At 40.1% G+C, this 17,992-nt stretch overlaps 1 protein-coding gene across 1 annotated transcript in view; it reads left to right on the top strand.

Annotated features, from left to right (window-relative positions):
* KCNK1 (potassium two pore domain channel subfamily K member 1) overlaps nt 1–14,426 on the top strand; it is a 35,510-nt gene extending 21,084 nt beyond the window's left edge. The window contains exons 3-4 of the mRNA XM_005239154.3: nt 8,518–8,913; nt 11,790–14,426. Of these exons, the coding sequence (XP_005239211.1) occupies nt 8,518–8,913; nt 11,790–12,049 (656 nt within the window). The 3' untranslated portion in view covers nt 12,050–14,426. The remainder of the gene's footprint in view (nt 1–8,517; nt 8,914–11,789) is intronic.
* The last annotated feature ends 3,566 nt before the right edge of the window (nt 14,427–17,992 follow it).

Here is a 17,992-nt window from a genome sequence, read left to right as displayed (position 1 = left end):
GTTGCTTCCTGTGCAGGAGCAGATGCAGCAGACTTTTTATGCTTTGCAATATATAAATGTTCTGACACACAGATGTTCTGGTAGAAATTGGTTTTGAAACTGGCTTTGAACATAGAAGCCAATATATCCATGCTATTGGCTTTGTTCTTGGGTTCAGATGTTGGTGCCAGCCAGCCAAATTATTTCTATAACCTTATTACCCAACTGATAAAGTTCAAAGTCATTTCAGCCTTTCTTGGTGCAGCAGGTGACACTTCTGAGCTGATTATATGAACCTGGTCCTAGCTGGCAGGACAGTGATGCTGAGGAAGTGGCAGTCTTCTAATGGCAGCAAAGGACAATCTCAGAAGGAATTGAAACAATTATGTACCATAGTAGGTATGTAGTGAACCAGCTTGCAGATACATGATCAGTAGGAAGGTTAGTCTGTTATTACCTTGAAATGCAGACAAAATATGTGAATATCTGTAGTGAAGAAGAGGAGAGAGTCTGAAAGACGGAGGATGTGTTACAGTTGGTGGAACATGGCCTGGGGAGAAGGGACAGTCAAGTTGGGGCATAGCAGATAAGCTCAAGGAGAACCAAGTGGGTAGTGAGACCAAACAGAAAATTACTTTAACTATGTGTGGGCTGCTCTAATTAGCATACTTGAGCAGAGAGAGCCCCTTAATCACAAAGCCCCCTCCCAACAGAACATGGATGATGACAAAAAAGAACACTACCTTTAAATGGAGTTGAGGCTCATAAGGACTAGTGAGGATTAAGTAGGACTAAATGTAATTGTAAACAATTGCTCAAGGTGTATAAAGGGGTTTACCATCTGTTAAGAGGGGTGCTAGCTTTGTGGATAACTGCCTAGCACCCATCTCTGCACAAACATGCAATAAATGATATCTCAGTTTTGTGTGTGAGATTGGCGCTTTCCACAGCAGGTGAAGAACTCCATTTGTGAGACAACAGGCGCACGCAAATCAGTGTGGTGGAATCTTGGTGGGTGTTTTGTTTGTTGTGAGTTTGTGTTTTGGGGGGGTGGTTTGGTTTTGGTTTTGGTTGTTGTTTTTTTTTTAAGGGGTCCCTTGACTCTAGAAATTGGCAAAAGAAAACAATTCTATTCAGAGAAGTGATTAGGCAAGAAATCATTATGGAGAAGATCTAATGCTCATGCTTAATTTGGTTGTTTAAATATATTTTTACCACTTTCATTTTAGTGAGCTATTATTATTGAAGGGAGCTGGAATAGCACCATACTAAATCACCTCAGCTGGAAGCTTAAGTCACCCTTGCTGGTGCTGTGCGAGGATGAGCCTGATGAATATTTTCTTTAGTGGCAGAACTGGTTTAAGAGGTTTCTGCCACACCCTTTGTCACCTCCCTAATTACGCCAGTGCAAGTCTTTGATGGCTGCTCCATAAGCTTTTATTAGTGAAATGAACTGGGTTTCAAACAAATCTCCTCCTCCTCCTCCCTTTCTCTCCCTTTTTTTTTTTTTTTTTTTTTTTTTTCTCCAAACCCAGGCAATTTCATCAATTCAGTTTACAGCACCTTTTCCTTCTCCATTGCGCACAAAATCAGTTCCATTAGCTCAACAGAGGAGGTAGCAAAATTAACATCCAAAAGGATTTCCACTGTGCAAAAAATGCCTATGATAGTGGAATTTTTCCTCCTTTCTACCATACCGGGTAGCTTATCTCAGCCTGGCGGGAAATCAAGGTGCTCAGGTTTGTTTAACAAAACTGTGTTGGCTAACTCTTGATTTGTATCCCCTTTTAACATACAACTGTTTTAATGGTATTGCTGTGTCTCAACCCCCTGACTAGGAGTTCTTAAAAAGTCTTTTCTAGCAGTTTTGCTACTGTTTCACACATTTTTAGCTATGAACCAGTTTTCCTCTCTGTTCAGTGCTTTACATTCTTTTTTCTATCTGTATTGCAGGGAAGTGTGATGGTGTGCTAAAAGGCTGGTGAGCTACCTGCCTTATCAGCCACCTTTAAAGCTGGTCCCTCCCAGTGCACATCCTATAGAAAAAGCAAAATACCTTTTCTGAAATAATTTCATTCTGAGCAGATGCTTTAGCAGGTGTAGATAAGCTCTGTAATATAACAGCTTTTTCTGATTTCTTTCATTCTGTACGGTAGATGACCTTTTGCTGGCAAATGCATGGCCCACTCAGTTGCTGTGCTGTATGTGAATTTCCTAATCAATTATTTCAATCGTAATATTGTGGGTTTGAACTCTGTGCAAGTTTCTGATCACTTTCATTGCTGCTGTGCTCTTCCTTGCAATAGGAAAAAATACTGAAGATTTACTTGTGATCTCTTCCATCACATGGATCTACCATCACCTGACACTTCCTTTTTATCTTAGAAGATAATAGACCAGTTATGAAGAAGGATGTGGAAACACAGTGGAAAATGTCAAAGGCTTACAAAAATAAGTGTAGAAATCATGCAATATTATTGACCTTCATCATCATCATATTCCAGTGAGTCATGTTGCGCTTGGAACGAATGAAAGATCCTTGCATAACTTTAATACATAGCTCGAGATTTACTTCATTTATGGGGGCATTTTGAGATTATGAGCAGATGTTAAGAGCTGACCTCTCTTCAGGGACAGTGACTCAAACCAGCAAAGGGATAAGCACATTTATTGTGTTGTGCTGCCCTGTTGGGTTTGCGCATTATGACTCTGCCATCTGAATGGGTGTGTTGCAGGGACACTGGATGTGCAGAAGAAAACCCCTTCCCTGCCCTGAGAAGCTCGGTGGTGCCGAGTAGGGCTGGTGGTGTTGCAACAGGGTCAGGGCCTAAGGGGACCTGAGGGAGCAGTGCTTAACAAAACCTGTGGTAGGAAAGAGGGAGAGGGGCACCTGGTGGGAGAAAACAGACAACACAAAAGCGTTGACTGTTTAATTTGTGAAGGGGGAGGAATGAGCTTTAATGCTGTGGATGGTGGTCCCCATCCATAGGACCAGCCCATGAAAGCAATCGTGGACAGCTGGTGTCTTGGGGAGTGCGTACCAGCGGGGCAAGAGATAGAGCCAGTGCTGCAGCCTGCATACACACCTTCCAGGCTTGTCACCATAGCCTGGGAGAGGCTGTCTGGGGAACCTTTCCAAGGGCTGTGGCACTTCTGTTTGCCTATTGCTTGCCTCACCTGATATCAGATCAATTTACAACATGCAAACATCCAACCTTTGGGGCAGCCTCTGGAGACTTCCTTCCAGGCTGAGTTACCACAACACAATTGCAGCACCTCTGCACTCTGGCACTAAATGCTCAGTTCGACGTCCTGAAAAACCTGTAAGGTGGCCACAGTTTCTGACCAGAGAGAAAACCAGTTAATGAACAGGAAGGACTGAACTATGAAGAGAACTGCTTAGATTGGTTAAAGCAGCATCTGAAAAGGAGAAAACACCCAGTGCCAGCAAGTGCCAGGCTAACACAGGGTGGAAGAGCAATATGAAATGCTTGTATGCAGTGCTGGGTTTGACATAGGCTGTTATGAGCTGGACGTTGTTCTAAGGTACCTAGAGACTCTGGAAAACAGAGTGTGATGGTATATAAAAGTGGAGGGAGAAAATATCTTACCTGGAATACAATGACTAATTCTGTGTATTTCTCTACAAAGTGATCTGGCAGGAACAATTAGACACAGATAAGATAGAAGAGTGAATAACTAAAAGAAGAAATTACACAAGAGGGATACAAACCACTGAAAAGCATAGAAAGGTGATGATCAAGCCTTTTTAGAAAGGTATGAGAGCAAAAGACTAACTTGAAAGCAAATTGAAGAGTAAATGTTTTATTGAACGCATAATTGGCCTATATAACTCACAGCACTGAGATCAATGTAAAAAGATTTGAGCATTTAAAATGATTTTTAAAAATAAGCACTTTTGTAGACTACGATGACATTCGAAATTACATCAGAAGATAAAGACATTTTATGTATTTATGTAAGCGTCTAACAGTAGAAGTCCTCCAAGTCATAAGAGTGAATGACATTTAAAGAAAAAAGAAACCCTTATCTGAACAGAACTGAGACACAACTGTCTACATCTTGTGGGGTTTTGTTCTTTGTATGATCAATCAAATATGGTCTGTCTCAAAACACTGAGCTAGATGGAGCATTGATCTTACATAATTTGGTAAATCCTGATTACCTTGCACACATATTTTTTTTTTCCTGTGAGCTTTTTTTGAAGGAATGGTCCCTCCAAGGTATGAATAGACAATAGAAGGGATTATACATGAGTAATATTTTTTTTCTCTCTTGTGTTACTTCATCTCTGAGTTTGGGTGGATCATCTGAGGGTTTGGTTTTTCAAAGGTCAGTGCTTTTAAATGGGTGATTGTTGTCTGATATTTGCATTAGACATATGAAAATACGGCATTCGAGAAATCTTGTCTGTCTTCATAATCACTAAGAGAGTTATCAGATACGCTACATGGACAAGTTAATTCTAGTCATCCATAGCAATTCTCCTTGATAGAGTAAAGAGATGTCTTCATAAGTAGCCCCCTTTTTGTGAGCATCCTTTTCTCATAACAAAAAGAATATCTTAGGATTGAAATTGTAACTTATGAACATGGCAGTTTCCACTGAAGAAGGCAAATCAACATACATTTTATTATCCATTATTTATGTAGAACTAGCGTGTGCTAGTCCCACACACAGAGGGATTATAGGAGGGAATTTCCCTGAAGAGGTTACAGCACAAAGAAGCTACAAACAGGTGCAAGCGCAGAGATGGGAGGCAATAGAGCACAAGTGTCTGAAAGCAGACATGGAGTATCTTCTACCTCAGATCTGTAATTTCCTGTCTCTTAATGTATGGCTGTTGGGGTGGGGTTTTTAATGACTTTTGTACAGTGATAACTAGGATTATATGCATTGTTAGGAAAAGTCACATAAAAGCAATTTCATACTGAGGAAAAACACAAATCCTTTTCTTTCCCACTTGCCGTAGCCTCATAAATTGTGAGTGTTTTAGCTCAAGTTTCTCAATATAATGATTCCCAGGCAGTGACTGTATCCTGAGTAGCAAGCAAACGCTGATCACCCATCCATTGCTTTTGGAAGACATCATCCTCTTACTGCTGCTGGTTGAGTGGAATGTATATTCTAACCTCAGTCTGAAACTGCTCTTTAGGGTTATAATTCCTGTAATTGTTAGCAGTTGAGGAGCAGATACACAAATCCCCTCGGCTATACCTTAAAGGATGTGACAATCTCACCAGAATGGCAGAGCAGACCTTAGAAGGTAGCATCTGCTTCAGGCACCTCAACTAATTTGTGAAATGGGGAAAGAACTTTCCTGTAGTAAAGTCTTTCTCATTCTACACTTTACTTTGAGTCTGGGTGCATATTATGTAGCACCTGGAAGGATAATGTCTGTCCTTCAGAAGGAATTATGAGAGAAGTATTGGAGAGGTAACAGAACCCTTCCTTACCAAGAAATGAGATGATTGCTGTCTGGGTCAGCACATAGACTGGAATTAAATCACCATCAACCTGCTCTGTGCGTGATGAACTGACAAATGTGTTGGAGGTTTAGGGGTTTTTTTGTATGCAAGATACAGATGTTTGGAATTCAAATTAATGAAAGCTTGGATTAATTGTACAGTGCAAACACATATTAATTTAGGAACCTGGAGCTTGCAAGGGGTTTTCTATGTCTGCAAGCTCAATTTCTACTTGTAATGTGTAGCCTCATGATATTGCACCAAAAATAAAGTTACCAAGCTTCACTAGGCTCCATTTTAAACGTAACTGGGTTCTTTCCCCAGTACTAAAAGTGGATGGCTGCTCCAAAAATATTCTCTAAAGTTTAAAAACCTTTTTCTAATTTCTAGACTAAATTTATTCATGTTACATCAAAGCTATTTGTTTGTGTGGCGATATTATTCTTCATCTAAAGCATTTCTTTTCCCTTGATAGTACTTGTATGCTGATGTATTAACAGGGAGATGCTGTATCACTTTTCAGCCTCCATTGAGCAGTGCTGAGGAAGCCAACCACTTTTATCTTCCTCTCATAAAATAGTCTCTGTTCCCCTGATGGTTTCAGTAACGTTTCTCTGCTTTTCTTCTAGCATGAATTCATTTTTTAAGTGTAGATATACAGAATGAGGTAATTAGTCCAAATGAGGTCTGATCTGTGTCTTACTCAAGTAACACACCTCTAGTTCTGCTTTACTGAAGGCACCTTGATGTGATGGAACGACACAATTGCCTTTTTTGTGTTTGTGTCACATGGGTCAGTTCTGGATGCCCTATGATCTTCTCCAAACACACATCTTTCTTCTCTTCCAAACTTTGAGTTGATTGTCACAAAGTGCTTTCAGAAAAACTAAGCAGCTGGGGCTGGTCATCATATGATGTGAGATAGGGAAAGATAACAGAGTAGGAGAAAATGGGTAGTTGTTGAAGCAGGAGAATATCACAAGGGTTGTTCCTTGAAGGCCTCTGTTGGAGCTTGTAGTGTTCAACATGTTCATAAATGACCTGGAAGAGGGAGGTAAAAAAGTTTAGCAAAGACACAAAATTATTTAAGGCAGTAAGGAGGATGCAAGAGCCACAGGGCAGCTGCACAATAAAATGGCATGTTGAAATGAGTGTGGATAAAATGTGAAGTCATGCTCACTGCAAAACCAGTCATAGTTTTACATATGAAGTGATGGGATCTGCATTGGTGGCTCTCTGGATACCTCTGAGGGGCAAGATTCTGGGGTTTTGATAGACAGGGCCAAGAAAGCATCAGTTCAGTGGTAGTCAGAAATGCCAGTCAAATGTCCAGCTTTTTTAGGAATGAAGTAGGACACAAGGTGAGAAACCTCTGCAAGCTTCATAAATCTGATTCAGCTGTGTCTGCTGTGCAGTTATGATCGGTTATCTTAGAGCAGATAAAGCAAACAGAAGGTGAGCAAGAAAAAAAGCCATTAATTAATACCATTTTCTGGAGTTCAAAAGACTGAGCTTTGGTAAATTATTCATAGTGCCATTAAAATTCAAAAACAACTGAAGTTTCCTATTGGGTTAGCTAACATAGAGAAACTACACCTCGTGTTTCTTCTCTAAGACATTGTACGTTGTAATGGTAAGATGTTTTGCCTGCCTTTCATTGTCTGGAGGTGTCTCTATGCATCTTAAATAAAAGAAAAATTTCCTTTTCTTACTCTGCTGGAAAACTTAAGAGCAATGTTTTTACTGTTAAATTCATTATGGCAGAGGGGAGATCTCTGGTGTTCATATAAAACCTGCAGGGGCTGGTAGAGCAGGGGACCAGGCAGGGGGTTCCCAGGAGCCCTCAGGGTATGTCTGCCCAGCCCAGTGTTGCACCGGGCAAGCTGGGCAAGTGCAGAGTGAGCCCAGTGCAGAGATCAGAACCAGCATAACCCTGTATGCACTGGGCTCTGCCTGGGCTCCTCAAGATAGCTAGCTGCAGCAGCTCTGGAAAATGCCTTGTGCAGCACTAACGTAACCTGAATGAGCTGGCAGATTTGGGGCTGCAGAATTACTAGGGTCTGTCTGCACTTGCTTGGCTTGGTATCGCCTTAGATTGCCCGAACCAAATTTCAAGAGATTTCCTCTTCCTTGCAGCAGTGAAAACAAAATGCTCATTTTTTGGTTGGCAAACAGAAGAAAGCATTCCTGGTTTATGCTGGATTTACTGTTCTGTGCCTATGATTTACGTTTGGAACCAGGCTGTCTGGCGGAGTGTGCTTTGGCAGCATAGCTGCTTGCGCTGGGTACCAGTGTAATTGCACACGTTTGTGGAATTTAGATTGCTGGCCGTGATCAGCCTTACACCAGCGGATGCATTCCTGCACTCCGCGCTTATCGTTGTTGATAACTTCTAGCGTTATCTGCCTAGGCAAAAATCCAGCCACGGTGGTTAGATTCCAGGACTTTTGCTGTGAAATTGTTTGATCTGCTTTTAGATATCCTCTGATGGATTATCGTCTAAACAACTTGCGGAAGCATGGAAGTATATGGCATGGAATGCTGATGATAATTACAATACTTCTGTGTAATTAAAATGATTTTCACAGAAGGTCTTGGAGTGTGTTACAAGTAGATATAGGAGCATTTTTCTGTAGTGTGGATTATTGCACTTGACAAGGCAGGTAAAGGAAGTTACCTCACTTTTTAAATCTGAACAAATAATTCAGCAGGAAAACCCAGCATAAAACAGAGATTTCCTGGCATAGGTTTCCCACTCCTGACTAGGCATTACTTCCTTCTCCAAAAAAAGCATTTATACAGTTACATTCACAATTTTGAAATACAAAATATTTTTTCAAAATATTTACTTGCTTATTGCTAGTACTTAGGCTTTGTTTGCCTGCTTAAAACAGACCTTTCAACAGCATTTTTCAAGAATAGCAGAATTCAGAATTAGCAATAGCGAAGCATTTACTTTTTTTTTTCCTTCATACAACATAGCCAATATCAAATTGGTACATGGGCTCTCAGCTTTAGCTCAACCTATGCCTCCTCTGCTTTATTCCAGGTTATGGACACACAGTGCCTTTATCTGATGGAGGAAAGGCCTTCTGCATCATCTACTCAGTCATCGGGATCCCATTTACACTGCTTTTCCTGACAGCAGTGGTACAGCGCATCATTGTATATGTCACCAGGCGGCCTGTGCTGTATTTCCACATTCGCTGGGGCTTCTCCAAGCAGGTTGTTGCAATCATCCATGCTATAGCCCTTGGGTTCATCACTGTCTCATGCTTCTTCTTAATCCCAGCAGCAATATTCTCTGTTTTGGAAGATGACTGGAATTTTTTGGAATCTTTTTACTTTTGTTTCATTTCGCTGAGCACCATTGGCCTCGGAGACTATGTGCCAGGAGAAGGCTACAATCAAAAATTCAGAGAGCTGTATAAAATTGGGATTACATGTAAGTTTCAAACTAACCAGCTAAATAAAAGACATTTTATAAAAAAAATAAGAAAAAAGAACCACAGCAAAAGAAAACCCAAAAAACCAGACTTTCCCTCTCCATTTTGTGGATGGTGATTGTTCTGGGAGGTGTTGGCTAGCAAACTGAGCATTGTAGGTAGCTGTACAAAGAGGAAACCTTTAAATAAAGTCAGTTTTCTCAGTTAAGAAAGAAAAACCTAAAACCAAAATTCCATTGTGCTAGTACATAGCTACTTACTCTTATTAATAGTAGAAAAAAATGCTCACATTACTGTTCTGGAAATGGTTATGAGCATCTTGGGCTAAGATTTCAGTGCATCAAAGAGCCAGGAGGATGGTTCTTGTAACCTAAGGTCACCTCATAAGGGGAGATGACTGGCGGGCAAAGGCGAATCAAGGAGCAATGGGAAACGAGACAGAACAGTGAAGTTTCTGACTTCACCGTTGTAACAGATGGGAGCTGAAGCTGGCAGTGGTACATACCGGCTGTCAAAGAGACAAGTAGACTGAGATGATAGCAAAGCAAGACCACGAATGTTTAAATATAATTGTTTCATTATGTTTGACACAGAAGAGGCGATCAAACTTTGTGTTGGCATTCTGAATGAATGTATGCCGAGGGCAATATTCTCCAGTGACAGTGTTTTGAAGCATCCTGGTTTCTGATAGGGCTTTAGTCTGCACAGTCCTAGGTCATCAGACACACCAGTTAAACGATCTAAATGGCCAAAACAAACCTTTCCTGTCAGGTCCATTTTTTTAGGCTGGTATGTGTTTATCTGTACTCCTGTGCATGATCCAGCAATCTTAATGTAGGCAAAGGGTCCACTAACTTGCTTTTGTGTTTCACCTGAAGAAAGACTGGGCCTTACATTTTCATTCCTTGAAGCAGGGCATGAACTAGCCAGCAGAACACTTAATTTTATTCTCCTGCCAGGCCTGTTGTCATTGCAGACTTTACCACTCTACCCGTCGTGTTTATTTTACCAGCAGTAGCTTTTAATTATTACTCTGCTGATCTGCAGAGCTGACTTGGGGATGCTAAATGGTGAAGTGAATGGAGAAAGTGATGCCTCGTAAAGGCCTTGTAAAAATTCTAGCTGTTCTGAAAACTCAAAATCAGAAGAAAACATTATGGCTCAGATTATCCTTTGTCAAACTTTAGAACACTTAGAAAGCTGCTGAAAATACTAAAAGGAAAAAGTAGCTTTTAGGCAAAGTTATGACTCTAGAATATTTAATTTCAGCAGTTTTTAAGGTCATAACTTTTAAAATATTCTTTTTATTCTTCATGTGAACAATTCAAGGAACCAAACAGGGTGTATAAAATGCTTTCTCTTGCTGAACCTAAATTTTCTTCAACAAAAGTTTTGGAGTTCTACATCAGAAAATACAGGAGTGCTACAGGCTTTTCAAGGATTTCTAGGAGAACACAAGTCCTTTTCTAAATCAAGCGCTGATCAGCTGACTGAGTTTGAGATAATTACAAAATTCGCACTGCAGATTTATAGATGTCTTTTAGTTGGCATAGCTTTGTCACTTCTTCCTTGTGTTAATGCATAGCTCCCATTTGATGTCATGAGGTGAAGCTTAAAAACAATTCATAAATTTTAGCTGTAGTGCTGTTTTAGATCAGTACATGATATTGCAAGATTGATTTAATGGTACTCCTGGAAGGAGGAGGAGTGTGTTATTGTCAGTGAATGATCTGTAACTACAGGTGAAATATTTATGCCTTTAGGTAACAGAACAGTGACCATATGTAGATTATAATAATTAATCTGTGCTGATCTTTCAGCACATTTAATGTTCAGCCTTTGGATAAGCATGTTGTACTAATAATTACATGCTTAGCTTGTGCTTGATTTACTCATTGAAATCATAAAACATTCAAGTAGTCATGCTCTTCATTAAATTGTAATGATCAGTAGAAGGGGTCTGATGAAACATTGTGATTAAGAAATGCTCACTTTTAACACCTTCCCTCAAATTCTAGATGCATATGTTTGGATAGGGGGAAGAAAAAAAAAAAAGCAGTAGGCTGTTAAACATGCAAAACTCCATTTCCAAAAGTCTCAGTCTATAAGAGCTGACTAATACCTTTAAAAAAGTCAGTATACCACCAAAGTCATCAGTAATATCATTTAAGTAATGTTTCCAGGTTTGGATAGTTTATGTATGTTAGTAAAGCATTGCAAATAATCTTCAGGGTGTCATCAGACAACTTTGTCAGGTTTTTAAAATACCAGCAGTAATTTTACAGTAATTTTTTATTTTTATTTTGTTGGGTTTGTACATATTTCTAGCTGCTTTGTTTTCCACTCATTGCAGGGTGTCAGATATCTTGCTATAACTTTAAAGGAAAATAATTCAAAAGTTTTCATGAAATCTTAAGTGGTGTCCTGCTAAACTGGCACAAACAACAAATAACCATAATTAGCAGCCATATTTTTACTTCTATTTGTAACATGTAGGAATATTAAGGGGGAAAAAAAAAACCTTTTGAAGAGCACTTAATCAGGAAGGTTGTAAGTAAGTGGGGGAGCATGGATATAGTAAATTTTAGTATTCCGTTTCATTAAGACCTTTACATATTTTTCTCTTATACATTTGTAACAATTAAAGCCCCTAGAGGGTCTTGTTGATTGTAGAACGTAAAAGGAAGAAAAGGACTGGACAGTCCGAAGTGGGTTACAGAGCTCTGAAACTGCGTCATAAAGAAAATTAACATACAGTTCAGAGGTGTTGGGTGGGAAAAGTTACAGAGTTAAAATTGTTCCAACTACACTTAATTTGCTAATAATTAAAATACTTTGGTTTTGGTGTTTTGTTTTGGGTTTTTTTTGCACCTAGGTTATCTGTTGCTGGGCCTTATCGCAATGTTGGTGGTTCTGGAGACTTTCTGTGAACTCCATGAGCTCAAAAAGTTTAGGAAGTTGTTTTATGTGAAGAAGGACAAGGAAGAGGACCAAGTGCATATTATGGAACATGACCAGCTCTCCTTCTCTTCCATCTCAGACCAAGCAGCTTCCATGAAGGACGATCAGAAGGCAAACGAACCTTTTGTGACTTCCCAGTCCCCAACTTCCAATGACAGCTCTCTAAACAATTAATACAGGCGTATCCATACCGTTGTTTTGGTGCATTTATGCTATTTACCATAAGAAGTAGAATGCCCCCCTCCCCCCTTTTTTTTTTTTTTTCCTAAAAATATAAAAGCTGGAAGACTGTGCTACTTTGACAAAGATTCATGGCTTCTGATATAGAAAAGACTTCTGGGGAAAAATGTGGGAGCCACCCTGGGATCAGGGAAAAAACAATGTAGGATGTGGCTGGGAACATGAAGCCCTTTTGCTCGAGGGATAAGGAGTTAGGTGTACCACTTTCAGAGGTGCCAGAGGGAAAGGCTTGCACAAGCAGCTTCATCCAACATGGTTAGGTAGGCCTTCGCTGACATCCAACTCGTTTAGTTGCACACCGAATCTTATGGCTGGGTGACACAGCAGATTGTGGGATGTGCACTTTTGATTGTCAGAAATGTAGTCACATATTTAATCCAAACACACCAAATATCTTAATCTGGAAAACATTTCCAGAGCAATATCTATAGGTATGCTGGAGGAGAGAGTATCTAAATCATCCCTCTATTACCCAGTAACTTGTAAGTGCAAATAATGATTCTAGGAATTAAAAAGCAAGGCTCCAGTCACTCCTTTGCCCATGCCATTTACATTTGTATTTCCTATTTCCTTAAAAGGTCCCCTAATAACAAGAAAAATGTTGTCCTGAAGAGAGTGTGCCTTGAGTCTTCCATGCTGTTTGTATGAAATACTTTTGTAACCTCGAGAGATAGCAAGACCAATTCAAAGTGCTGAGTGAGATGGGATTGTAGGCAAGGGAGACAGCTGCATTTCAGTCCTCTGCCCTCTGGAATGGGCAGCAGGGTTTTTTGGCTATGTGGAATGGAAGGAAAAAGAGTAAGCATACGGCACAATTGGCATAGTCATGTGCTTATGGCATTCTCCTAGTAGATGGCTGAAGTCTGTTCAGTAGAAGGACTCGATGCTGTTCCTTCCACAGTCCAACCCTGTGTATGCTCTCTGCTGAGCAGGTATGTGAGCGGAGGAATGGAAATAGTGTCACGTTTGACCATAGCCCCTTTTTTTTTTGCTTTTCTAACTAGTACTCAGAGCACTTTGGAGGAGAAGGGAATGTTTCAGGGCAAAACAATTTTTCAGTTTTTCATACGGCAAGAAAAAAGGAAAAATGTCACATTTGGTTCAGATGGAACCGAAATTTTTTCCCCTTGGGAAAAGTCACTACAAAGTCAAGATCTTGCTCAACTTCTGAAGCTGGAACCTCTTTGGCTCTAACAGGAGAGGTGTTTTAGTCCAGCTACCAGTCACTGTGCTGAATGCAGGGACCTTAGAGTGAATTTCAGTGAGCAGGAGATGAGACTTAAGTGGTTGTAGTACTCTCTCTTCTGGCCTTAAGAATCTACGATATGGGAATCATGATAATGCTTTGCAATGAATAAAAGATCTGGAGCACAAATAGCCATATTAGGACAGCCTCCCTCCCACATAGGACTAGTGTAGAGGAGAGCCTTTTCCCTGCAGTGCAAGCATGCCAGATTGCCTGTAATTTGGCTTTTAGTGTATAGAGCTGAATAATATTTTACTGTAAAAGAAAAAAGATGCAGTGTGTCTAGATTTAGCGCACATGGGAAAAATACTTGAAAGTAAATAACCCAAAATATACTGTGTTTGAGCTTAATTATAGCTAGCTTCAAACAGGTTTTATATCTTTACTGGAAAAACTTACTTTAGGGTTAAATCAGCTGAAAATCTTCAATTAAAATTTATATTTATAGAAAACCAGAGCTAAAGGTTTTGGTTCTTTTGGGTTTTATAGATCAGGTGAGAGCATACTGCGTTTGCATGTTCCCAGGAAAGTGGCTATTTTTATACTGCTTAAGTTAACACAGTTCTATTTATAATGAATGTTAACCAATATATATGTACATATATACATAAATATATTTATATACTGTACATATACCATAAATCACCAGAGTTTAACAGATTTAAGAATGGCATTTTAGATAATTTTTTCCCTATGCTTCTCTTTATACACTCAGTTATCGAAAACTATCGCATTAAAATGACGCTGACATAAAACAATGAGTACTGTACTACAAGAAACATTTATACTGTTTTTTTGAGTGGAATTTTATTGATTGTTTTCAGTACCTTAAAATTCAAGATTTCTTTTAATTTCAGTGTAACATTAAGCTCTAAAGGACATGCACAGATGCTAAATGATATACAAAGTTAACTTTGCAGCGTGTACACAATTGCAAAATGTAGACACGTGAAATGAAAGCACAGAATTCAAAGCAGAAGCGATAAACTAAGCAGTATGCTGTGATGTGGGTGAGTATTTGTTATTTTAAACTTAAATAAAAAGTCTGGCTTTTGCCTGCCTGCACTACGAAGTGGGGAGTATTTTCTTTAGCAGTGTGTGTGCATGCCCATACTGTGTAAAACTCTTGTCTGCGCTTGTCAAGATCATACACCCTTTAATTAGCCTTCCTCAACTCAAGAAGGGACCGTTAATGCCAGAGTATGTGAGTGTGGTACCTAACTTTGATATTAATTGTAGCTTAGTAATGTTTTGATTATTCCTATAGAAAAAAAAGCATTCCAAAATGTGTGTGTTCCAGGTGCTGACTGATTATGGCGAGTAACAAATAGTGGCAGAACATTTATCTTGTCTTGATAATCTAACTACAATATTTGAGGAAATCCAAAAAACTGTCATGGCAGATTATCCATACCACTGATGCAAATAATGGCTTTAATTTGCTACAGCTTTTACATCTTCATGTGAAGCCAATGCACAAGATAAGAGTAGTTAAAACTGGAATCCAAATTAGAAGGAGAAAGATTATTGTGCAAGAACGTTAGTATAAAGTGCCTATCTTTCCTAGAGGCAAACTGCGAAGTGGGTGCATGCAAACCCAGATGGAGAGCATGGGTCATAAAAAAATAGTGCTGAAACAAAAGTTACAAGAGGGAGTTAGAAATGTGAGCAAATTACTTGTACACAGAAGAGAATCGCTTGGGTCCTGTCCTCACTCTCTGTCTTCAATTGATCGAGGCATATATCCCATTATTAGCTTTATTCCCGTGCTACAGCTGACATTTGCCATCTTCTCTTTGTCTTTCAGTCATTAAATATAAATGTGGTTTACTATTATTTCAAAGGAAAGAATTGGTGGGCTATTCAGTTGTGTTGGGGGAAAGAAAATCGAAGAACCCACTTGAGTTTTGATCTTGGAGTTGAATGTCAGCCACATTTGTCCCTTTGAGAGCATCTCCTCTTCCCTAAGAGCTTGTTCCCAAGGTTCACCAATGGCACCTGGTATGGCTGAACATAAGAGTTGCTGAAGGTTGAAATGAGTAATTTTCAAAGTAGGCAACTTCAGAGACTTGAGTGGTTTGCAGCTTTAATGCCAGCACTACAAAAGCTGTTTAGGGTGTTTATCTCAGAGTAATTGCATAAGAGCAGCAGTTCTGGATTATATCAAGCATGTCCAGTCCGGTATTTTATTTCTGGCGATGGCCAAGAGCAGACATGTGAGCTTATGTAAGGAGAGGGCTAGCATGTAGCAACAGTTCTGCAGAATATTCTTCCAGCTCCCAGCGATGTGCAGCTCTGTATCGATAATGTCTAGGAGGTATGGGAAGTCAGCGTAGGTGTGACACGTAGATGATGTGCTACTCTGATGCACCTGCTTTCTGTGTCGGTTGGTATGAGACTGTCCCTCACAGAATCAAATGAAGATTACCTGTTTCCCACAAAGCAGTTTCAAGTGCTTTGCAGTGACCAGGTGGGGTAGCACTAACACTGCATGAGATGATCTCTTGAAAAAGGGAAGAAAGGAAGGGGAAGGCTTTTTACGTGCCGTTACTTGGACATTGCTGTCTTCTTGGTAGGTAGAAATGTACACAGAACCTCTTTGCCAATGCTAGATCTTGCAGCTCCGCCTTACCATTTGCTTTCTAAATAGTAGTCAGAAATGTATAAGATGAGCCATGAGCTGCTGAAAACATCACTGCCCTAATGTTACTACATTATTACTCATTTTCTAGATTCTGCTTTCTACCAAAGCAAAATAAACTGGAAGCAGTGCTCTTCTACCTACGCACTGGTACAAAAGAATAGGGTTTCTCTTCTCTGCGCTGCTAATTGTCATTATTGTAGTGTGTATCAAGGCAGCCAAAACAAGTGTGTATCTTCATGTTGCTTGTTTCAAACAGAAATGGTAACTTTTGAAATCATGGTGACTAGCTCTGCAAATTCACATGCTCACTAATGCGTATTAGGCACTTGATGTGTGTCATTTTTAATGCCTACAGAGTTAGTCTCATCACTTCCTAAGTTACCATTCTACTTGCTTTTTATCATGGATTTCTCGTCCCAATTATCTTCAAAGGTCATCATGTTGCCACTGATTATGAGTGCTGGGATGCAGTTATTTTGCTGGTGATGATGCACGCTTGTCAGAGCTGTTGCCTCAGCTGACAACAGGACTACCTCATGTGTGGCAGTTGAGGCCAAATGATAGATTTAGATAATGAGGAGGGACAGTGTGGCTGGGAGCAGGTGCACGGGCTGACAGCCAATGTCAGGACAAAATCATCCTGGCAGACTGCTAAGTGACCACATAGTTTTCACCAGGCTTCATTGCCTGTCGCTAGGAATAAGAGGAAAATGCTTCCAGAGGAAGGAAGGAGGAAAGGACATTGCCAAAAGTTATCTGAAACAAAGTTCAGCAGAATTAGCTTTTTCACCATTTGTCTATAGTCTGCAGCTCTCTGTTACTTCAGTTGCACTGTATGTGTTACAAATCAGGAAAACGGTTTGGCATTTTCCCAGTGTAGATGGTCCCTGTGCTCCCTGAATAACATAAGTCATGCTTGTTATCTTAACAAGTTTTCCTGTATGAAATTCACTGAGTGCTCAGACCCGTGAGCAGGAGTGTAAGTCAGTGTCACTGCTGAAACGTTCCAGGGGCAAATGTGGCTCAGGGTGCTGCCTGGCCGTGGGGCTGCCTCCCTTTTTAGAGTCCAGGCTGTCTGGAACGAGAAAAGTGAACCCTCTGCCTTCAAAAGTGAGAAACCCACCCTCCTGGGAGGCTCAAAGCTCCCCCAACCTGTTCTGTGCTGATCCCAGAGGTCTTGTAGTTTTGAGCATATAGTATATATGTGCAAGTACCTGGAGTAGCACATAGAATTGCGACTCGGTTTCTCTATGCCTAATTTTTTTGAGACTGTTCAACCCACTCAGCCTTCTGAATTTATCTTCCCCGTTTAAGAATGTGACTCACAATAGCTGCTGGCTGTCCCTCAGGGCTCACCAGTGCCTAACTGGGCCACTTCAGCAAGCAGTGAGGTGAGATTAGAGGCGAGACCAGAAGGGACTCGTATGTCATCTGTCCTAAGGAGTGGTGATGGGAAAAGGTGAGGGGTAGTCACTGGGAAAGCCCCATCCTTGCCCGTAAGTATGTGTTAACTTTAGCTGCAGCCACCAGTAAATGTACTAGTTTATTTCTAAAACTAGTTCCAATGTCTTGCATGTAAAGACTTTATGATTCACCCGGCTGCACTCTACATCAGCCAGAGTTCATGCTGCTAGTAACGTAGGGACTATAAAAACTAATAGCTCATCTAGAAGAATTAAATTATTTTTCTTTTGAAGTACATTGTTTCTGTCCTTCTGGGCATTATTTAGACTTTGATTTTATTCTGACCTGCAATTCCAAGTTATCCTACAACTGTAAAGCATCTGTCTCAGCTGTGCATGGGCAGAAATCAGCACGCTTGCATAAACAGAAGACAGCAAACTGTAGTATCAGTTTAAATAGGAATTAGTGGATTCTAATTCTGCATTCCGGGGCTGGTTTCCTGCATATGGACAAAGATCTGTTAAATTTGTTTAGCAATTGGCAGCTGTGATTTGATGCATGCTTTCTGAACAGAGATGCAAAA

Source organism: Falco peregrinus, chromosome 7, assembly GCF_023634155.1.
Source record: "Falco peregrinus isolate bFalPer1 chromosome 7, bFalPer1.pri, whole genome shotgun sequence".
NCBI lineage: Eukaryota > Metazoa > Chordata > Aves > Falconiformes > Falconidae > Falco > Falco peregrinus.
The sequence above is the reverse complement of the archived record's forward strand: the minus strand, read 5'-3'. Positions and strand labels throughout refer to the sequence as shown.